Genomic DNA, 24,743 nt, shown 5'->3' with positions numbered 1-24,743 from the left:
ATGCCCTAAAATGATCTTGCTAAACGGATATAACACGTACATCATGGTGGGGTCTACAAAACTTGGTGAGGTCAAGCAGGGTCCACTTCCCTTACCCCCATCCAGGCCCACCTAGCTAACTCGAGTGCAGCTGGAAAACCTGTGATTCAGCAAGTGGTTCAAACGTTGCCACAGGCTATATTAACTCGGATACAAAAGGATGTTTTCTTAATGGTCTTTCTTAACACACACGGCCTGTTTGGGCACACCCTCAATTGGCGCTCTAAACAAAGTTGAAACTTTGAGCTAAATCCCAGTTTGCATTCTGCAATTGGATGCACTTTCACAAATCTGAGATAAGCACTAAAAGCCCCACTTGCTGGAAATCAATCCAATTAGTTTTTGGTAAGTAGTGGGGGAAAAAAAAAACCCTTTTTGCCGAAGTTGCATCCAAATAGGCCCTAGATATCTCCATAGAGAGGCCGATTTCCCTATTAGTAACTAATAGGGAACTTCCCAAATTTGCTTGGGCCGGTTAGTTTGGTAATCCAGGCCATGAAGCATGTGGCTCCCATCAGGGATGGACCATGCCCAAAAAATCCCCTCAATTGGACAACTCATGAGCTTTTGACCATTGGCATACATGGTTAAGAAGAAATACACAAAAATTTCTCCTTCGCAAGGATTTCAAATTGGGAGAATTGAAGGCATGGTCCATTCATGATGGGGATCATCCGATTCAATGGCTTGGATGGACACCACACAGTACAATAGAGAAGTTAGCTGTAACCAAACAGAGAACTGGGCCTCTCACCAAAATACATCATAAGGACGCGTTTGGGTGCGGTTGAGTGAGTTCTTACACATTTTTCTCCCAACAACTGCATCACTGCCGGACGAAAGCATACCACTGACTGGATTGAGCTTAAGATTGTGGCCCACTCAGGTGTCCAATAGACATGAAATTTCAGCAGAAAGGGCTTTCTATGATGTTAAGTTTGATGAATGGTTCAGATTTTGAATACATGGTGCATATAAACATGTCTTCGGTTTCCGAAAAGATGGGGTGCAACAACTAATAGATAGATGCCAATCTCTGCAAATGAAATGAGAAATGGAAAAAGGCTTGCATCCAAGAACAGTGAATCAGCTCTGACACACTAAGAAGAGAGGTTACAAAGGGCCCACCTCATTCTTTTACAGCTTGAACTGAGTTCCGTTGTAACTCAGCTTGAACTATGTAGAAACCCGCCGAGTCATACGAACATTGCACAAACTACTGCCTACCTCCGCTGCTGGCTGAATCCACCACAAGGGCCTACTGGCTCGCTTCCATTTCAAAAATTACCAAAAACCCCCATTGCATTAAGCCATTTACTATTTAAGAAAGATCAAAATTGGGGGATTTTGGTAATTTCATGGACCGCGAAAGTTACAAGCTCAGAACAAAAAGTTTCACAATTCTAAAGAATAATAAGAATGTGAAAAGATAAATGAAATTCCATACCGGATTGTTTCTGCATTCAACTTCCGCCACCTGAGTTCTCCACCTTGACAGCCTGCTTTTGAGGACACGACGACGACAAATGGCCCGCAACACCACACTCGTAGCATGTCCGCCTCTTTTTCTTGGCACTGCCAGTGCTCACCCCATCCTCCGCCTTCTTATTCTCACCAAATGACTCTGACCTTAACCGGGTCCCAGTTTCCTTCTTGGGGACAGCACACCTAATCCTCACTGGCCGTCCACATACCAACTTCTGGTCTAATGTTAAGGCTATGGTCAGAGAGGGACTGTCAGAGAAATCCACGTGGGCGTAGCCCCGGAACTCGCCAGTTGTTTTGTCTTCGCCGAAACGGATGGATGATATGTTGCAATCGGAGAAAAGCTGTCCCAAATCATCCTCAGTTATATCCCAGGATAAATTCCCCACGTAGATTCTGTTGTATCCATCCACGATCTCAGGCGAGAAATCTGATGATGGCTTGTGGGACCGGGTGGCCTTGTATGGTTGTATCTTTAGAAACAACCCACCCCTGAAAAGAATTTGTCATGATGCACATTTCATGGAGTTTCATAAAGTCATTCTTGCCATTAATGTTGCACATGTGTATGGTGATCAAGACTGTTGATTTGCTGGGCCATCATGTGTACAGGCAATAGATCCAAAAAGTAAGGCACTAGAATGGTAGCTAGCTAGGCCGGAGTTGGGAAAATAAATAATGGTGCGACTTCAACAAGCAAAATCAACAACGACCAGTGGCCAGAATCATCTAATCACTGTGATTGGGCAGTGGCCCATCCACATGGTGGCCTTCCGGCTTAATAGTCCTTAATTATTGTGGGGATCACTCCGTATAGAATTTCTAAGCATGTTTCTTACTTATGTGCACTGAAAGGAAGAGAGTGGATTAAAGAGCAACTGCTTATATACTCACATGTCAGCACCGTCAAGAGCTAAAGCTCTTTTAGCTGCAGCTTCAGTCTGCAAGAAGTTTAACAAATCAATAGCAATCAGAGCCGTTGCATCAGTTGCAAACTCAAAAGTGGCAAAATCAAAAGGAAAATTCAGTATCCATCAAACCACAAAATGCCTTGCTAGAGTGCTGCGACTCATCCACATCGCATACATGTGTGCCAACCCTCACCGTCCAAATCATGAGCCCGAATGTGGAAGGATAATAGCCCAGAAATCACAGTGATTGGAGCATCCAAATGTTCACATGGCGACCGTTAAATGGACAGTTCGAAAGAAGAAGGGTTAGCAGTCCCATTATACATGTTGAAATCAGGTAACGAGAATCATCTACCCAATGCAGTTTTCGATCATCTAACCAGTGTGATTGTAATCAACCTATGTAATAGCCTATTAGATAGCGATTGATTGTAATCAACTTATAGTCTATTAGATAGTGCTTGATTGTAATCAACTTATGTAATAGTCTATTAGATAGCGCTTGATTGTAATCAACTTATGTAATAGTCTATTACATTGCGTTGGTAGGAATTTTATTCATTGCCGGTCCCCAGCCTATATAAAGGAGGGGGGTTGTGTCAGTGCCAGAATCAAACTTACCAAACCTTCGAACATGAATCTGAACAATATGATGTTCCAAACTCACGCAAGGGCATTCCTTGTAAGCTACGTGCTGCATCGGAACTCGGGTGTAGTGAGAAATGGGCAAGGGTTGGCTACGGTGTCCCCGAAAAAGCAACACTGCATTGGCGCCTAGTTGCTGTGAGAAGTAGGCACAGGTTCCCGTGCCATTTTGGATGTGTGCTGGTAAAGAAGCTAGTTCAAGAGAATATGATTCGTCTTGCCTCATGGAATATAGAAACATTGACAGGTAAGAGTATGGAGTTAGTAGATACGATGAAACGAAAGAGAGTTAACATACCTTGTTTTTAGAAGACCAAGTGGAAAGGAGTTAAACCTAGAGAAATTGATGGATATAAGCATTGGTATATAGGAATGGGCAATAATAGAAATGGGGTTGGGATGGTGGTAGATAAAGATTTACAGGATAAAGTTGTAGATATTATGAGAGCAAGTGATATGATTTTATTAATAAAACTTGTGTTAAGAGAGGTGCCGTAAGTAGGGTCAGGGGATAGAATCAAGAGATAATTCTGAGAGGATATGGATGGACTGATGCAAGAAATTCTGAATGGAGAGATGATATTTGTAGGAGAGTCAAATGATCATGTGGGAAAAGAAAGTAGAGGATATAAGAGGGTATGTGGAGGATGTGCATTTGGGAGAAGAAATGAGATGGGAGAAGTTATCCTTGGCTATGGCATACATTCTAGCTCTAGCAAACACAGACTTTAAGAAGAGAGATTTTTATTTTATTTTATTTTATTTTATTTTATTTTTTATTTTTTTATTTTTAAGATGAATATTAATAACTTTCAAAAGTGGATCATACACAAGCCAAATAGATTTCTTTTTACTTAAGAAGATAGAACGATCAAATGTAAGGATTGCAAGGTGGAACATGGAGAGAATTTGACCATGCAACGTAGGTTAACGGTTATGGATGTTTACATTATGAGATGGAAGAAAGGAAATGAAATTAACAGGTGTCCAAAAACTAGGTGGCGGAATTTAAAAGAAAAGAAAATAATGTTATTCAGGAATAAATTGATGGAAGAAGGAAAGTGCAATGTCGAGGAAGAAGTAAAGGTTATGTGAAATGATATGGTTGAGTGCATGAGGAAAGTGGCAAAACATGTTTTAGGAGTATCTAATTCTAGAGAGGAAAACCAATCATATGAGGAAACTTAGTGGTGGAATGATGGTGTACAAAAAACTATTAATGAGAAGCGACATGTTTCAAAGCCTAGAAAAGGGATTAGAAATGCCAAAAAGATTGCTAAGAAAGTGGTAAGTGAAGCTAAATTTAAAGCTTACAATGATCTTTACAATAGATTGGGGGCAAGACGAGAAGGTGAGAAAGATGTCTTCAAACTTGCAAAAATGAGAGAGGGGTAGGGATCTAGATCATGTTAAGTCATTGAGAATGATGTCTAGAGGGTAATCAAGGACAATGAGATCAATAAATATTAAAAGGAGGAGACACTATTTTCAGAGACTTGTTAATGGCAATCACTCTGAGAGCATAAAGTAGAAGGAACCATAAACTCAAATAACATCAGAGTCCATAGATACTTTCATAGGATTAGGATATCTGAAATGAAAGAAGCTTTGAGAAAGATGAAAATAAAAAAGACCCTTAGACTAGATGCTATACCAATAGAGGTTTAGAAGTGTATAGGAGATATTGGGTTATTTTGCTTGACAAAGTTGTTCAACAAGATTGTAAGATCGAAAAAATACCAGACGAATGGAGGAAAAGTACCAGAAAACCTATTTATAAGAATAAAGGAAACACGGAATTGCGCTAACTATTGTGTGATTAAACTTATGAGCCATACTATGAAACTTTAAGAAAGAGTGATTGAGCAAAGACTAAGGCATGAGACGAATTATTAGAAAATCAGTTTGGTTTCACACCAGGAGGTCTACCACTGAAGCTATTTTACTACTTAGACAAGTGATGGAGAAACACAAGAAGAAAAGGAAGGATCTCCACATGGTCTTTATCAACTTAAAGATAGCTTAGGATAGGGTCCCTAGAGAGTTAATTTTATGAGTGTTAAGAGAGAATGAATTTCAAGAGGACATTGATATGATGAAGGATATGTGTCTGGGAGCAATAACAAATGTGAGGACCACTAGTGGAGAGATGAGTTCCCAACCACTATAGGCTTGCACTAGGGGTCGGCATTGAGTTTGTATCTTTTCGCATTGGTTATGGATGAGTTAACGAGGCATTTATAGGAAGAGATCCCATGGTGTATGTTGATTACAGATAACATAGTATTGATTGAGAAGACAAAGGAGGGTGTAAACGCAAAGCTAGATTTATGAAGATGTGCTTTAGACTCTAAAGGATTTAAAATTAATTCAACTAAAACTGAGCATATGGAGTGCAGTTTTAGTAATAAAAGCAGTGAGAATGAGGAATTAGTACATATTACTGACCAAGAAGTTTCCCAAAGTGACAACTTATATCCTGGGTTGATAATTTGTGAGTGGTGAGATTGAGAAGGATGTTGCCCATAACATTCAAGCGGGGTGGAAGAAATCGAGTTGTGCCTCTGGAGTTTCATGTGATTGTTGTGTAACATTCAAACCAAAAGGGAAATTTTATAGGATGGCTATAAGACTAGCCATGCTTTATGGGACAAAATGTTGGGTTGTTAAGGAATAACATGTCCATAAGATGAGTCTAGCTGAAATGTTGAGAAGGATGAGTGGCAAGACAAGGATGGAATTAGAAATGAATGCATTTGAGAGAATTTAAGAGTAGCACCAATTGGTAACAAGATAAGCGAAAGTAGATGTAGATGGTTTGGTCATGTGCAAGTGCAATGGTGACCAAGAACTGCTCCGGCTAGGAGTGAGTTTGTAGAAGGGAAGGACCAAAAGGACGGGGGTGGAGGTAGTAGGAAATGACTAAATGACCTATGGTCTAATTAAAGTTATGACCCTTGATAGAGTAGAATGGCAGAAAAGGATTCATGTAGCTGACCCCAAGCATAGATGATGATAATGATGGCCGATCCACAATGGGGTTCACGATCTGTATGGTTTGGATTGGCGTGCATGCATATGACATATAGTGGATGAGTTGCAGTGTGCAAGTTTTGTCATCTGGCACGGTACAGCCACAATAGTTATAGAAGATGCATGACATTCATCCAAGTACTATTTACCAGGGCATGTCACTAAGTCAATGCAAAACATTAGAAGCATTGTATGACACTGAGTACAGAATCTGACTAACAATGGCAATATGGCATTGATGTAGCTCGGTTGGGACATGCTATATTCTGCAAGTTTGATGCCATGAGTTCAATACCATCTTCCATGGAAAAGGCATTGATATTTAACACTCCAATATGGCATTTCTCTATTGGTGCCGCCGATGATGATCATGCACTTTTCCATTGCAGGTTGAAGCTAGCGGCAAATAGGTTTATTATTTTATTTATTTATTTGAGCAATTGAATCATTCATCTGGTGTGACTTCTGAGCTATGGCTAGTTCATGATGGGCCTGCCAGATGAGCAGTCTGGATAAATATACATTTTTGCCACGTCTCCATAGAGTGACACACGATATTTTGGTGAGCGTGTGTGCGTGAGAGAGAGAGAGAGAGAGAGAGAGAGAGAGAGAGAGAGAGAGAGAGAGAGAGTATTCAAGGTACGTCAACAGAAAAAACTAACCTTGAAATTAATCATAGCAATTCCCCTGAACTTCCCACTCTCTGGAAACGTCATGCAATCGACTTCGGTTATGCTGCCACAACTCTCGAAGAAGCTTCGTATATCGTCCTCAGTCGAGTAATAGGGAATCCCACCTACATAGACCTTCGTAGCAACATTCCCATTTTCTTGACTGCAAACAATGTGATGAATGTGAGAAACCTTGTCACTAGAAATTGAAAAAAGAAAAGGAAAAAACAAAAAAAAAAAAACTTAATTCTTCGTTTTGAATCCATTGATTACCAATGAGTATGACAACCAATAAACTTTGAATCTATATACCTATGCCATCAAGAAACATTATTAGAAAAGGAACTGTAGGAGACCACTGGAAAACATTAAGGGCCCTTTTGGCGTGTCATTCAGCTATGTGAATAGTGTTGCCTAGATAAGATTATTTAATGATGATAAAAGCTGTCATGACCAGTGTTCGAAGTATCGGTATCGCTTCAAGTTTCGCTGGCCAGAGATACAAAAACAATATCAATATCGCTGATAAATAGAAATGCGGGGAAACATGGGGAAAACAGTGGAATCTTCAACGAAACTTTAGGAGATGTTAAAAAGGTACATATTTACATATTTAGAAAAAAAAAATTTGTAAAAAGAATGCATACATAACAAGTTTCCATTTAATGGGGCCTTAAAAGCATGTGTTGTTGTAAGAAATCAGTCCAATTATCCCATCCAGCCTATTTAACCATCCAACCTTCCATCCAAACATCCATCAATATTGCAAAATATCAACAACACATAATATTTCACCAAGAAATCATCAACAGTTGGAAAGAAAACGAAAGATTGTGGTTTCAATATCGCGCATGTTGTGATATCGATAATATTGAGATATTATTAATATTATCAAGGACGAATTGAACACTACATACAACCATGTGCCTATGAAAAAAAAATTTCCAATAAACAAAATTCGGATGATATCAATACGTTGGTGATATTATTGAAATATCATCAATACACTTATGATACAAGCATTACTTAGAATTTACATAGTCAAAATTATTGGCGATACATCAGTGATATTGAAGCATTGACAATACAAGCGACACCTAGAATTTACATAGTTGAAAATATTGACGATTACATTAGCGATATTGATACGTTGGCGATACTTACCGATACACATTACTAATACCTGGAATTTCTGATACTAGCAGCCTTATCGGTATCGCTACCAGTGTTATCAGTATCGCTGAGCTGGAGATAAAGATAATATCAGAGATAATTCGAACATTGGTCATGATAATGGATATATTATGTTTGGCAGTAACACAATAACACTAGCTATTGTATAAGCACATGTGGATAGTGCAAAGTGTTTAGTAGCCTTTCTCACGTCACCACTTGTGTGAGAGGCTGAATGCAACGTTTCTATTATACTCATACATAGCTTATTCAACAATTTGGACGGTTTGGATTGTCTTATAATCATGACACATATACAATCCTTTTTTAGTGCATATTGAAGGTTACCAGGAGGTAAGGGCCATCCCAATAGGTTACAAGAGATACTCAGCCCCATTTCACTTAAATACGGAAGCTCGAATGGCCCCAAAATGGAAGGGGGCAGATATAGGGGTAGGTGTAGGGTAGGGAGGGGTATACCTACCACTGAAGTGGGGGAAATGATCTATGTTGTTAATATTCACACTGTCCATCAAATGCGCCACCCCATTTTTTGCCATGATCTAAAAAATCAGGTCAATCCGAAACTCAAATGGGCCAAAAATTAGGAACAATGTAACATCATGCTGTTTTGATCAGAAACGTGTTTCGGAGATTGGAGTATCTATGTTCTAAGAATAACAAAGAAACTTAGATGAAGAATGCTCGTCATCAATAATTTTATTAATCTAAGTTCTTATTAGTTACATTCCTTACATTGCCCTAATTCTAAAACAAAATACAATTAACAGTACAACTTCAAACAAAATACAATCCGAAACTCAAATGGGCCAAAAATTAGGAACAATGTAACATCATGCTGTTTTGATCAGAAACGTGTTTCGGAGATTGGAATATCTATGTTCTAAGAATAACAAAGAAACTTAAATGAAAGAATGCTCGTCATCAATAATTTTATTAATCTAAGTTCTTATTAGTTACATTCCTTACATTGCCCTAATTCTAAAACAAAATACAATTAACAGTACAACTTCAAACAAAATACAATCCGAAACTCAAATGGGCCAAAAATTAGGAACAATGTAACATCATGCTGTTTTGATCAGAAACGTGTTTCGGAGATTGGAATATCTATGTTCTAAGAATAACAAAGAAACTTAAATGAAAGAATGCTCGTCATCAATAATTTTATTAATCTAAGTTCTTATTAGTTACATTCCTTACATTGCCCTAATTCTAAAACAAAATACAATTAACAGTACAACTTCAAACAAAATACAATCCGAAACTCAAAAGGGCCAAAAATTAGGAACAATGTAACATCATGCTGTTTTGATCAGAAACGTGTTTCGGAGATTGGAACATCTATGTTCTAAGAATAACAAAGAAACTTGAATGAAAGAATGCACGTCATCAATAATTTTATTAATCTAAGTTCTTATTAGTTACATTCCTTACATTGCCCTAATTCTAAAACAAAATACAATTAACAGTACAACTTCAAACAAAATACAATCCGAAACTCAAATGGGCCAAAAATTAGGAACAATGTAACATCATGCTGTTTTGATCAGAAACGTGTTTCGGAGATTGGAATATCTATGTTCTAAGAATAACAAAGAAACTTAAATGAAAGAATGTTCGTCATCAATAATTTTATTAATCTAAGTTCTTATTAGTTACATTCCTTACATTGCCCTAATTCTAAAACAAAATACAATTAACAGTACAACTTCAAATAACAATTGAAAACAACAATTCTGATAGCATTTCGACCATGTGGAGTGCCCATCGAAATGACAGAAGAGTTATGATGGTTTGAAACCCTTGATTCATGCTGATACACGAGCCATGAGACTTGAATTGATAATCCATAGCCTTGATTATGTGGACAACAACAACTTTGTTGAAGAATTTGCGTGGGATCACTGTTGCGTGAGGATCACTGTTGCGCGGTCGCGCAACACAACCCTGTTGCACGGTCGCACAATGGGCTCAATTCCTATTACTTCTCCTTTCTCATTCTTCTTCGGAGACTTCTCGATACATGAATTCTGCAATTCTTCTACTCCAGGAGCTCTTGAATGTTTCAAGTATCCAAATGAGCAGGGTGAGGGGGTATTTATAAGCATTTGCACGTGTGAAGTCCCCAATCCGCGCAACATATCATCGTTGTGAGGTTGCATTCATCTCTCACATTGCGCGGTCGCGAAATGCATATTACACTCTTCATAAAGATGGTCTATTGCGCGGTCACGCAACAGCTCCAGAATCATTTCCTTTTGCTTAGCCGCGCAAATACATACTCTGTCCCTGGCTTCTTTCTTCTGTTGCACAGTCGCGCAACACTTCCTTGTTGCGTGGTCGCACAACTGATTTTTTATTCCTCAACACATGCCTAGCTAAATTCATTAGTAGGCCCACCTTAGTTTTATAATGGCCTGATTATTGGAGTGCATCTTCATCTAGGTAGGACACATCAAATGAATGGATTTGATATCATATACAAACTACGGCTGGCCACCCAAATGGTAGGCATCTCCATCCCAACTGTTACCCATGGTGTGGCCCACTTGAGTTTTGGATGAGGCTAAATTGTTGGATCCATGGTTAACAAGAGGTAGCGCACTTGATGGACGGTGTGGATCTGCATCTAATGGACATAACCTCCTCCACAGGGCAACATGAGGTGTTCTAAAATGAACCTTATCAAAATAATTGGATTCCGTCAGAATCCAGTTGTCAATTGTCATCATATTACAACAATTAACATTAGAGGAAAGAGGAAAGAGGAAATAAAATAGGGCTAAAATATGAGATATTTGAGTCTTTGTAGATCTTTCATAGGACATTAATATATTAGGGGATTTTTAATAAAATATATTAATATCTTTTGGGCGATCTTAATAAGTTAGAGATAAGACTAAGGGAATAAAAAGTAGGGAGAAGAAGATGGAATTAGGTCCATATGTGTAGTATTTTTGGGTTTTTCCTAATTTAAATAATTAAGTCTTCATACATCTCTTCATAGATGTCGTATGGTGATGAAGATGGAATAAAAAAGAGTGAGTTCATTATTCTCTTGCAAAGAGAGAAACTAACGCATGACAACTAGCCACTTGCTTTAAAAGCTTGAACTAATAGAGTGTGGTGAATCAATCCCTTTATCTCGTAGCCTGAGTCAGGCCCTTGGTCGAACCCCCCTCATGGGCCCTACTTCGCATGGGTCCTGCCACACACAAGCCACCCGCCTCACATGGGCCACCCACCTCGAGTATACCCCCACTTCACACAGGCCACCCCATTCGAGCCTGGTGTGAAAATGCCCCTACATTAATCACCTTCGGTGAGGAGTCTCAAACACGAGACCTCCCGCTCTGGTACCACTTTTGATGCAGGACAACTAACCACTTGCTCTAAAAGCTCGAATTAATAAAGTGTAGCGAATCAATCCATTTATCCCATAGCCTAGGTCACGCCCTCGACCGAACCTCCCTTATGGGCCCCACTTCACATGGTCTTGCCTCACACGGGCTGCCCACCCCGAGTGTGCCCCCGCTTCACATAAGCCACCCCACTCGAGCCCGGTGTGAAAATGCCCATACATTAGAAACCTTTTGAATTGTAGTGTGGGCAAAACTCATTCTTTTCCTCTTCTTATTTTCTTTCCACCATCCGGCATCATTTCGTCTAAATTAAGCATGAAGGACAATGAAGAATTCACAGCACTCTTCTGTGTAGGCTCATCTTGAAGGAAGCACATAGTGCATAATGGTCCCCAATGTCTTAGGCCAAAATATTTTGTACCAAACATAAAGTTCTCTAAAGGCCTATTTGGTTTTCCAATTTCCTATGAAATGCAAAGTGAATGAGTCATCAGTATCATTCCAGGTGTTTGTTAAATAGGAATTATGGCTCGTAAATTAAGAGTCAAATACACTCGTAGAGCAAGTAAATTGTAATTGTTACATTTTCACATTATAAAACTACCATTTTTATAGTGATTTGTGGGTGAAACAAACAATGTAGCAAAATCATCATTGTAGTCAAATGTAAGTGATATCACCACACAATTACAAGAGTAAATAATCATTACGCTTTTACAGCCATTTACCGTTGTAATTGGAAAACCAAACAGGCCCTAAGAAGTTCACCAAAAGAGTTGCTGCAATATGAAGACATCAAATGTCCTTGGTGTATGAGAAGCTGGATTGACCATATCCCTTGCTATCTCAGTTAATGCAGAAATTTTGCACTATTGGAGTTAGAAGTTATGGAAACAAATTGAGTAATAGTTACACGATAATATGCATGATGCATCGATAATGCTAATAAGTAATAACCTTATAGTATAATTCTTTTGCCTTTTGACTCAAGAATGTATTTTGATGGGTTCTGTTAATGAACTGATACGGTCTGCCAAACAGAGCTTACCAACCAAATTAAAACACTAAAGAAAGAAACATGGGTTTTAACAATTGAACCATTCCAATCACAAGGATTGTGCCAAACAACATAGAATGAAATAACAGGCTTCACCACGCGGACTTTCAACAACGAGAGATAAACAGTCGATCAACTGCAAATATGCATTTGAACAACACAAAGAAACAATACAAGCATCTCATAACCCCAAAATGATGGACATCGAACCTTTCAAATCTCAAAGATTTCACAAAGAGGTAATATATAACGCTCAACCAAGACCAACAGTGCTTTTCTGTCTTTTTCTTTCTTTCTTTCTTTTTTACTTTTTAATTTTTTGACCCAGCAACATTACAACAGGACCTCAAATCCTCGACTTATGTCTACCTAATCATTTTGATTTGGTGGGCCCATAGTGGGATGCTCCATGCCCTAAAGACCTAGATATTCAACAAACTTGGACAACTACAACCAATGGCCCACATTTAAGGGGGGCAAATTGGACAGTTAGGATCATTTGATCGAGGAGATTATTTGGGTATCTCACAGCCACTTTTGGCACCCATCATATGAACAATTTGGATCAAAAGATGGCCCCACATGTAAAGTTTGTTAGGCCGAACAATTGATGGGTTTCAATTATCCATCAACTTAAAATTCAGCACTTGAATTGTATGTTTGGGATCTGTTTGGATTGTGAGAAAAGAAAACAGTAATAATTATCTAATGATTATTTATTTTGTGTTGTTTGGATAGCAAATAAAATGTGGATTACACACAACAATCATTAGACTTTTCCATAGGATTTTCTGGCAAAAAAGAAACTAGTTGACCGTTGTGAGAGGAATATGAGATTTCCACTTGTTATCCAAACAAGACCCCCTATAAATGGAACCTATAGGAACCCATTTTAATAGTGCACTTGGAAATAACAATTAAATAATTATTACATTTTTTTTTCTTTTCTTTTCCTACAATTCAAATGGATCCTAAAATCAAACGATATTGGCAATCAATTAATCTATATCTAATGTAGGACGGTGGAAGGAAAATGAGAAGAGAAGAATGGATTTTGCACACATTACAATTCAATGGGTTGATACTTGATTTTATAGGGTTTTGCTCCCTCTACAAGAGAATACTTTCTCCCAAAACGCACTCTTTATATATATATATATATATATATATATATATTCCAATCTCCATTGCTATACGACAACTACAAAGACATACATATAAACTCAATTATTCTAAATTAAGAAAGGAACAAGAAATATCACATATATGGACCTAAATCTTATTAAGATCTCCAAGATCTCCATGAGATAATGTTATTCTTATTGTTTAGTTGTTTATCTCTTTTTCTCTCTCATGCTTATCTACTTTTAATCTTATTAAGATCTCCAAGATATTAATATCCTTATTGAAGATTCCATAAGATAATGTTGTTCTTCACTATTTCGAGTTGTATGGTTGTTTAGTTGTTTTCCTATTTTGTTTGTTTTTGTTTCTGTGTCTTTTTGTTTCTTTGTTGTTATTCTATTTTGTTGTTGCTTATGTAGTTTGCTTTCAATTTCTTTTCTGTTTTCTTTTTGCCATTTCTGAATCTTAATAAAATTTTCAATCTTCAAAAAAGGAAAAAATATATTAGTAAATACTATTAAAGATCTTCTAAGACAAGTCTCTCAAAATAGAAAACCACCAATAACTTAATATCCCTTAAAAGATTCCTTTAAAATCATCATCACCAGCAACAACATCATCTAAGCCTTATCCCAACTAATTGAGTTGGCTGCATGAATCCTGTTCCACCATACTACTCTATCAAGGGCCAAAACTTCAACTGGAACATTGGCATCAAGTCTTTTCTTACTACTTTCACCTACATCCTTTTGGGCCTTTGCCTTGCGCTTTTAGCTTTCAACTTGTACCACCTCAGTCCTTCTATCCAGCACAGTTCTTAGTCTCCATTGCACATGACTAAACCACCGGGTGCAACTCGGTTATCAAGTTAATGAAATCGTCACTCCCAAATCACAAGGAAATGGACAAAAGTACACCTACAAGAATATTTGAGTAAAGAGGGAGAAATAACTTTATTGATATCAAACTTTTTCTCTTACAATACTTTAGAAAACTCACAACTAGAAAATTTGGAATGCCTACCTCCTCCACCACCCCCTCTTATAGACCCTAAAGATCATCTTTAATGAAAACCCCTAACTATTAGATTAATTTCAAATCAATTTCCTTTAATTTCCAATTAATCTAATTTACCTAAGATGACAACAAGCCTAATGATAGTAAAAGCAAACCTTGGAAATTATCCTCAAAAGCTTTAATCACATCTTTAAATCAGCCCCCACGTCTTCTACGGATAGTAAATTGCAGTTCATGATATGTATACCCTAAATATATCAACAAACAGTCCAAAATAAGCACATACTGGGTCCTGTGGTGGGCCATGGGTCTACATCATTGACGGGCCCTGCGGTGGGCCATGGGCCTACATCACCATCCAAGCATACTTCCCCTCATCTTATTATCTATTGTTGCTACTCCTAAGTTTCCTCGAATGCATTCATTTCTATATCCTATCCTTCCCCATCTTGCCACTCATCCATCTCAACATCCTCATTGAAGCCATACTCATCTTATGAACATGTTGCTCCTTAACTACCCAACATTCTATCCCATAAAGTATGGCTGGTTTTATACCTATCCCATAAAACTTCCCTTTCAGTTTGAATGGTACAGGACGATCACATAAAACTCCTGAGGCACATCTCCATTTCTTCCACCCAGCTCGAATTCTATGGGCAGCATCCTTCTCAATCTCCTCACTCTCATAAATTATTGACCCAAGATATTGAAGTGGTCACTTTGGGCAACTTCCTGGCTTGCAATCTTAAATACTTCCTCATTTCCACTGCTATAGTTATTAAATTTGCTCTCCATATACTCTGTTTTAGTCCAAATTTTTTTAAATCCCATAGATCCTAAAGCATCCCTTCAAAATCTTTACTAAATAAAGACTTCAAAGAATCAATCTAGAATCACACAAAGGATCCCTACCTCTTAAAAATCTCTAAGTACGACTCAACATGTGGGGGCCACTGGACGGGCCATAGGTACCCACAAATTGGGTTTTTCGGGACCACATGTTCATCACACGCTTCTTATGATTATTCATGCTTGTATTACTATCTAACTGACCAATCGAAAACTGCTAACATTTGGCTGGTAGTAAATGGTTTAAGTTGTAAATGACTTACTAGAAAATCATTTACAGTCTGTAAATGATTTACCATTTACAGAGTTTGGATAGCCTGTAAATGGTTTATATCTTGTGTATCACACCTGGAATGTTTAGGGAAGTAATTCATTAAAAAAAAAAAAAAAAAAAAAACATTCAAATGGCATATCAGAGAGAGAGAGAGAGAGAGAGAGAGAGAGAGAGAGAGAGGAGTCTTCTTTTGTTACAGCATCCAAACAACCCCTAAAACAAGAACATGAGTTACAGCATTTTCCCTAATCCAATCATCAGACTAAAAGAGAAAAAAGAAAGAAAAAAAAAAGGTCTTAAATACAATCACTTCAAATCACAAAGACCAAACCAAACAGCTGAAATTGAAATAAATAAATAAATAAAAGTAACACTGCATTACCTTGCATCGATAATCGACGAATCCGTCGCCCCTTCCTTACTTTCTCCACCGCCATTGTCAATCGCCTTCTTATTCTTATTCTTCTTTTTCTTCTTCTCTTTCTTTTTCCCCTTTTTCTCCTTCTCCGGTTTCTTCTCTACCGCTAGCCTGTCACCTCCATCCCCTCTCTCCACGGTTGATTCATCTCCACCCTCCATCCTCTTCCTCTTCTTCTTCTTCTCCTTCTTCTCATTCAAACCAACCTCCTTATTCTCTTTCTGGGCATCCTTACTTCCTTCAACAGGCTTCGAATCCCCCAAAGACGGATGCTTCTTCCTTCTAATCTCTCTCTTTGAGAATCTGGGCTTTTGGGTTGCAGAGTCCAGGAGCTGTTTGAGGGTCTGAGGCTGCAGATGTGCATCTTTGGGTGCTTCTGATGCTGTAAGAGACTCGACCACAGCGGCTCTGAGCTTTTGCTTGAGCTTCTTGTTGGATAAAACCATCTTGCGATTGTAGTTGCAGAAATGGAGAGCCAGAGGTGTCTTCTTTTGTTCGTGTGAAGTAGGGATGAAAGTTGGGCGGGTTCAACCCGACCGACCGGTGACCCACCCGACATTAGATTGGGCTTCGGGCAGGATGTATAGGCTTTGGTCTCGGGCTTGGCAATGCAAACACCGACCCGACGAAACTTGGGTTGGGTCCGGGTTGAGATCTTGGGTTGCTAAGTTCTTTATAAATTAATTATAATTAAGTGCAGGTCATTTGCGTTCAATGCACGGAAAATTTCGATACCATTGGTTTTCATTGGTCCACATCATTTCTAATGACTCAAGTTAATAAGATATGCTGGGTTTCTCTCTCCCAAATAAATTGCTTGATACACAATATATGTTTTAAAGGAGTAGTTGTCCAGTATTTTAGTTTGTTTGTTTAGAAAAAATAAATTTCTTTATAATAAATAACTATATATATATATATAGGTACAAAAAATAATACTTGAAAATATAATAGACTAGTGTAATAGTGAAAATATTAGCATATATCTACCCGATCAATTCGGCCAACCTGACCGTGCCGCTTGGGTTGGGCTTAGATTGAGAATTCCCCAACCGGGGTTGAGGTTGGGTCAGGGCTGAGGTATAGGAACCTTGGGTTAGGGCTAGGGTTGAGCACCAACCCTGACCATGGGGGCCACATCTATGTATTTTTTGTATATCTACACCGTCCATCCTTTTTGTCAAATCATTTTTGTGCATGATTTCAAAAATTAGGCAGATCAAAATCTCAGTTGAACCACACAATAGAAATTAAATTCCCACCATTAAAAACTTCTTGGGGCCACAAAAGTTTTGGATCAAGCTGCTATATGTGTTTTCCCTTCGTCCAGAAGTTTTTAATGGTGGGGTTCAATCACCAACGTTTTCCTATGGTGTGGTCCACCTGAGATTTGTTCTACCTCAATTTTGAGACCCTTTTCTAAAATGAGCCAGAAAAACCGGATGGACGGGCATGGATATACAACACATGCATGGAGGTAGGCCCCACGGTCAGGGCCTCACCCACTAAGCCGTTGCCCCTGCCTCCGTCCTTCATTGTAAAATTAACCAATTTTGCTTCTTACCCTCGCTTTGGAGGGACCTGAATCGGACGGCTAAGATCAGCTGAGCATGCATTTTGAGCCATATTCCATCGATGGAAAGAGAAACTAGATGGACGACCCTGGTTGATAAATCAACTACGAAGAAAAAGGCTCTGCGCTATTCCGGTCCTTCCAGGCTCACACGTTTCATATCGCTTGTGATGAGCGATGATCTCACCCATCAAACATCTCATCACATGGTGGGCTAGAAGAGTGGGCCAGCAGAATCTTACCAAGGCCTGAGAGGCAGTAAATGGGCCGGATCTGTGGTTGGTCTCGCCCCGATTTTGAACTACTTGGGCCGGGCCTTCGGGCCTGCCCTGCGACACTTTGATTCTTGGTGGCCCTGGTTACTAAATGGGCCAACCATATCTAGCCCAAACCTGGCCAGCGACTCATTACCTTTAGGCCAAGGCCAACCGATGACCTGACCGTTATAATTGTAAGGGGTTGGGCTCAACCAAACTGACCTGACCCAACACAACCAGCCCAGGTTTAGGAATGAGAAAAAAGGTAAAGGCATGGCAGCCCTACCCAGATTAGATTATGCATATGATGTAGAGCGGGTCGCGGACAGTTTCATCGCCAAGATGGATCAGAAAAGGCCCGGCCGACGACAAAAGTGATCCGGACCGTTGGACCTTAGATCGGGCGTATCTCACAAACTGGAATGAGTTATCAGGTGTAAAATATATAATTTTGGGGTAGAACGAGCTACTTTAGCCAACCAACCCGCTACGCCAAGTCGTGCAACCCAGATTTGCAAAATACCCCTGAATTGATGGTCGTTTTCCTGTTTTAATTTCGTTTTTACTATAAATAGTAAGTTTTAGTTTGATTATAACTCTTTATTCGTTGGGCTTTAGGAATTGTGTCGAACGTGAAAAGAGCTTAGAATAATTAGGAGAACGGTTTGGTGAAGCCAAATAAGACACTTACTATTTTTGGCTGAAAACCTTGCGCACTAATAGACATCACAGCCGTCTATAAATAATAAGTTTACTATTTATAGTAAGTCGCGGATTCTAGGAGTTTTAGTTGTAATTTGATTCTAATTTCTTTTCCATTGCTTGGTACTCCTATTTAAAGGGTTGTGAATTTGTTTTTATTAATTAATTAATCAATTTTGAATTTATTAGAATTTATTTTTATTTTCGGCTTTCTTTCCTCGTGGATTCGAGAAGTCTCTGTGAGGAGTCCAGAGAAGCTCTGTGGATTCGGAGTAGTTATCCTCTTGAGGAAGACTGTGATCGACCTCATCACGTTCATCCCTGCGTCAGCATCCATATTAATTTTTTTTAAGTCTCCAACCCGCCGGGTTGGATCATCTAGCCCAACTTATTGATTATCTACTTTGGGTTGGGTAAGGTTCAAACCGAGCCCGACCCATTTACTTAGACAGGTCACATTTTAGAACCCCAGTCCACCCACCACCCATTTAGCTTGGTCTAGGCCCTCTCAGAAGCAGGTTAGGATCATTGGATCCGCATAATTCTTCAGCGTGGCTTACCCGTAGTTGTATGAATAAATGAATGGTCCATATCAATGATGTGTCATGGCAATGGCCCATATTCACCTGAAAAAGGCTCTTAATGTTAGTTGGTGATGGGACCACACCGTCTAAGAGGAGCCAACATACAAATGGTCTCATACTCAGAATGAAGAAGATGTGTGCACCGTGCAAATGCGTGGGACCACATAAAAGGATGTTTTGTAAGTGGGAGATGATAAATATGGCAGAGCAATCTTTACACAGGACACGTGGAAGGGTGATGCATTAATCAGGCCCACCCATACTAGCACTGGGTGATGCATTAATCAGGCCCACCCATACTAGCACTAGGACTAGGATGCGGTAAAGTTTGGAAAATCAAACTCATTAGAACACTCTTAATAGCCAGATTTCTCGTGCTAAATTTAGTGTTGTGGTTGATTCCATGACAAGTGAGTATGGCACGAAAGTCTAACTTCCTTTCCCACAAATCCCTTGTCCCTCGATGTTATGTAGCCCTAGGGCATAGGATTAGTAGTGTAGGACTTACCCACTTCCCCTCCGCCTTCTTTTTTTTTTCTTTTTTTTTATATTGCTTGCTTCTTTTTCTGGCATGCACATCTCAGTTAGTCATGCTTTCATTAAGACTGCTGACTAATGAAATGATGATTAGAATAACATATTTGTAAAATATACGATATATACATATGAAGTTGGGTTAAAGCTAAAATGACTTGACCCTAGACCCAAACCAAATGTCATGTATAAGACATGTATATATCTGCAGAGCTTGTGATATCACTTATCATGTCAAGTCACAAGTCTATTTGACTTTAAATGGATGAGATGTCAAGTGAATAAGTTTTGGACAATCTTAACCGTCCAAAATTGAGTGTGATTTGTACATCGATCTGCTTGATAGTTCTCATCAAATTGTTTATCAGCGTCAGATCATACTCCGACTAACTTTGTCTTGGCCCCGATTATGAACTAGAGCCTGGATCAAATTGCTCAACGGTCTAAAATACATTGATCAAGTAGGCCATAGACAGTGCCACCTGATTTGTACGTGCATGTCCACACCATCCCCATCCCTAACGTGGGGCATTAAAGTGTATGTATACTTTTTTAATAAAAATCAATCATAATTATATATAAATTAGGAAAAAATATGATTATTTTAGAGAAAGGTTTAAATTTTGAGACATTTTCAAAATTTGAAATTTACTAATTTTTCTATATAGGAACATAGATCCAATTTTAGTACACCGTCGAAACAATTGTTTCATGACCGTTTGTCTATTTCTTCTCATCCCTATCCATCTCCTTTTTAACACACTGTCCAAACAACTGTTTACAACTTTTTCATTACATATGTACGATCATGTAACTCTTCATAAAATAATTAAACTAAAATTATAAAACATATCCAAAATCGAAAAAACAACACCATAAATCATCAGGCCACTAATTTCACAAGAAACTCCATGAATTTAACATACATCGCCAATGACACAGCAAACTGAACAGCTCGAATCTTCCAAGCTATATGTTCAATTGCACTCAAATTTGACATTAACTTTACCAAGTATGAGTTTTATAGTTTGGTTGTGTCACAACTAGCACTACCTTTTGACATGATTAAAAAAAAAAAAAGTAAATGCCTCAAGAGATTTAAAAGCAAGTCATGCAAGCATCCTAATCATTCCAGTTGTAAGTCAACTAAAGTCTCATTTGAGAGTCTAAGGTTAAAAATTGTGCAGATTGATAAATCACCCCATGCTTGCAAAGTTCATCTAGCATATCTGTGGAACAACTTAGACACTCTACTATTTTTATCAAACATTGAGCAATGTCTCATGACAAGTGAAAAGTAAATAGATTCAAACTTCTTGCATACATTTACCACAATGGAAGCTGCAAATAGAAAAGGGAAGAGAGAGGGTTTAATGGGGATAGCAGGAAAAACTTTTGTTTAAAATTTAATTTCTTTTTAAAGCCAACATGCCAGGCCTGGTGTATGGACTTTTGGACAACTAAGTCCAAGCCCTGCCTGCTTGAGAAACCAACTCGAGTTTTAAGACTAAGTCTGAACTTGTTCCTGATAACTGAGTCTTCAGTATGTCGATTTCAGATATATCATGACTGGCCATCAACATATCATCAACATACAATACTAGGATGATGAATTTGTCATCACTCACTATCTTGTAATAGGCATAGTAATTGTCTTCACTCTTGGTAAATTTCTGATTCTACACGAAAGAATCAAATTTTTTATACTACTGCCTAGGCGACTGTTTCAGGCCGTATAACAACTTCATTTACCTACAAACTTTGTTCTCTGCCCCTTTAACTTCGTAGCCTTCTGGTTGCTTTATGTAGATCTTCTCTTCCAACTCCCCGTGCATGAATGCAATCTTGACATCCATTTGTTCTAGCTCGAGATCATATTAAGCAATCAACGCTAACATGAGTATGATAAATACTTGCTTAACCACCGGCGCGAATATCTTTGTGAAGTCGATTCCTTCTCTTTGAGCATAACCATTCGCTACCAGTCTTGCTTTGTATCTATCATGTTTCCTTTTGAATAACCACTTGTATCCGATCATTTTTTGACCCACTGGAAGCTCCATTAGCTCTCATATATGGTTTTTGTACAACGAGTCCATCTCATAGTTTATAGCCGCCTTTTACTTTTCTGCATCAGGCTCATCAAGAGCATCCTGAATAGTAAGCGAGTCTCCCTCATCTGTAACGAGGGCATATGCGATATTAGAGTCATCCATATATCTTGTCTGTAATATACAATCACGCTGTAGGCTTCTTCTCACATGTGACAGTTCCACCTGCTCTTGTATCTCTATCTACGCACCTGTCTCTGTCTGAGTATCATTTGTGTCAATCTGGACATTTATGATCAACCTTTCTGGTTCTTTTTTCTCCTCTTGATCATTCTCGTGGAATATGAAGCTTTTATCGAATATGACGTCACAGCTAGTTATGACCTTGCGTGTGACATTGTCGTATAACCCGTAACATTTCACACCAACACCATAGCCAACAAAAATGTATTTTTTGGCACTATGGTATAGCTTATCTCCCTCAACTTATAGTACATGAGAGTAAGCTTCACAACCAAATACGCGCAAATCTGAGTAGTCAATCTCATGACCACTCCATATTTCCTCTGTGATCTTACATTCAATTGTTGTGGAAGATGACCAGTTCACCAAATAGCAAGCCATGTTAATGGCCTCAGTCCATAAGTCATTGCCCAACGCGGCATTACTTAGCATGCATCGGGCCCTCTCCAAAAGAGTCTGATTCATCCGTTCTGTCACACCATTTTGTTCGGGGCGTGTGGCGCACTGTGTTGTGCCTAATGATCCCTTCATCCTTGCGATATTCATTAAACTTAGTCGAAGTAAATTATCTACCATTGTCTGTCCTTAAAACCTTTATTTTTCACCCTTATTGTTTTTCCACCATTTCTTTCCATTGTTTAAATATGGTGAAAACTTTGAATTTACGTTTCATGAAGTAAACCCAAACTTTTCAAGAGTAGTTGTCAATAAATGAAATAAACCATGATGACCCCTAATGGAAACCTCTAGTAATGGCCCACATATGTCAGAGTGCACATAATCAATTGCACTCCCTTACATATATGTTTTCCAGATTTAAAAAATAATTTAGATTGTTTACCATATATACAATGCTCGTATATATCTAAATCAGAATTCTTAAAAGCTGGAGAATTAAACAACGATCAGATATTACCTTCATGCCCTGCTCGCTCATGTGGCTCAGACGAGCATGTCACATACGTGTAGACGTGAAATCTGCAATAGTCGATGCCGCTCCACCTGTTGAAGTGCTTCCAATTAACCTATAAAAGTTTGTGTGCCTTTGTGCTCTCAAAGCCATGAGTGCCCCTTTTGAAACTTTAAGGACACCATTAAGACCAGTGAACTTGCACCCTATATTCTCGAGTGCACCGAGCGAAATCAAACTCCTTTTCAAATCAGGAACGTGCCTGACATCAGTTAAGGTACACTCTTGATGCACACTGTACCAATAGTCACAACATTATGGACATTGTCATTACCCATAAAGACTTGTCCACCGTCGCACTCTCTGTAATTGGCGAACCAACTCTGATGAGTAGTCATGTGATATGATGCCCTTGTGTCAAGGATCCACTCGTCTTTACGATAATCGTACAAGTGTCCAATCATAGATGCAGATAACACATCACATGTACTTGTCTTTTCATTAAATGTAACAATATTAGCATCCTTGGAAGAAGCCTTTGAGTTTTTTTTTTTTTTTGCTTTAAAATTTGTACAATCCCTCTTCATGTGTCTAGTTAATAACATACTGGAGGTCGAACTCAGTCTGTGGATGTGTGTGAAAACACCCCCTTTTGGCTTGTTTAGTCATTAAGGAATTCATTTCCTAGTTTTTTATATTTCACATGTAAACCTAAAATTTTTAAATTCCGTTGGCTTGACATTTTGAACATTTCAGGAAAAATCTTAGAGAAAGTTAAATTTCTATTTATCGGTGGTGTTTCCTCTAGATTAAGAATAAAATATTGATACTTGGTAGTGTATAATCATCTATACACATTAGAAATGGACCGTTAGCTAGGAATTACAGCGTACAATCATCAAGGTCGATCATGTGGTCGATTTGCATGAGAATTTGTTGGTGAAGAACTTTGCTCATGTGTTGTGCGTTGATATTCAAGAGAATCTTATGGGGTCATTTGACACCCTAGATTTAGAGGTAAATGGATGTATTTCAAATCTAAGTAGTTACATTTTGTTTTTAACAAATTTAGATTTAGAAGTAAATGCAATCAGAGGTATTTCAAATACACTTTTTTTTTTTAATGTGTTTTGAAATCTCAGCAAAATGAGATAATCCAAATGAAATGCTTTTTCAGCTCATTTTTAAAGGCATAAGATCAACAATATTAGTATTGGGCTACTAATCCAGTACATGTAACATGTTGGTGATACTCAAAACAATTCGATTATTGTTTGCATCAATATAATAATCCGAACCATCCAAATGTTGGACATCCAATTAGATGGTTAGAAAACGTCAGCGAGTCGCTTGTTTGTGATCCTTTTGTTTGTGGATCACACAAGGCTTAAAATTTACTCATTGTTAGCTAAAGTATATATTTCAATAAGCTTATTACAATCATTCTATCAAATATCACATCTATATACCCATTTGGGATGAGAGCTAATTTACTTAATTAAATCCAAGTCTTGTGAATATACTGGAGAATTAAAATGCATTTCAAATACAAGCTCCCAAACGGTATTCCAACGGAAACAAGGGTGGGGGGCAACTATCAATATATACATAACTTGAGTATAATTTGTTTAGACAAGATGAGGATAACGCTAAGCATCAACCGAGACTTACAACGTGTAGTACCCACTAACACCTTTTCTTTTTTTTCTTTTTAGTTCACACATAGAGTAGACACAATCATTGCCAACATCCTAGCCTTTTTCTTAGCATTTAAGCCCTGGCTGAGGATATAGGTTATCTTTT

The 24,743-nt window shown here is 38.3% G+C and overlaps 1 protein-coding gene across 3 annotated transcripts; it reads right to left on the bottom strand.

The window, feature by feature from the left end:
- Positions 1-944: 944 nt before the first annotated feature.
- Positions 945-16,640, bottom strand: LOC131243612 (phragmoplastin interacting protein 1). Of its 3 annotated transcripts, XM_058243094.1 has the most exons (6): positions 16,051-16,640; positions 7,058-7,096; positions 6,776-6,947; positions 2,419-2,465; positions 1,487-2,016; positions 945-1,356 (listed from the first exon to the last, which is right to left on the bottom strand). In XM_058243094.1, exons 1-5 carry the CDS (start codon positions 16,530-16,532, stop codon positions 1,503-1,505), a joined length of 1,254 nt encoding a protein of 417 aa, XP_058099077.1. In that variant the 5' UTR covers positions 16,533-16,640; the 3' UTR covers positions 945-1,356; positions 1,487-1,502. The 3 variants fall into 3 exon arrangements, with proteins under 3 accessions (XP_058099077.1, XP_058099076.1, XP_058099078.1); XM_058243093.1 differs by having other exon boundaries at positions 945-2,016; XM_058243095.1 differs by lacking the exon at positions 7,058-7,096 and having other exon boundaries at positions 945-2,016; positions 16,051-16,639.
- Positions 16,641-24,743: the final 8,103 nt, after the last annotated feature.

The sequence above is a fragment of the Magnolia sinica genome, chromosome 4 (genome assembly GCF_029962835.1).
Source record: "Magnolia sinica isolate HGM2019 chromosome 4, MsV1, whole genome shotgun sequence".
NCBI classification, from domain to species: Eukaryota; Viridiplantae; Streptophyta; class Magnoliopsida; order Magnoliales; family Magnoliaceae; genus Magnolia; species Magnolia sinica.
The sequence above is the reverse complement of the archived record's forward strand: the minus strand, read 5'-3'. Positions and strand labels throughout refer to the sequence as shown.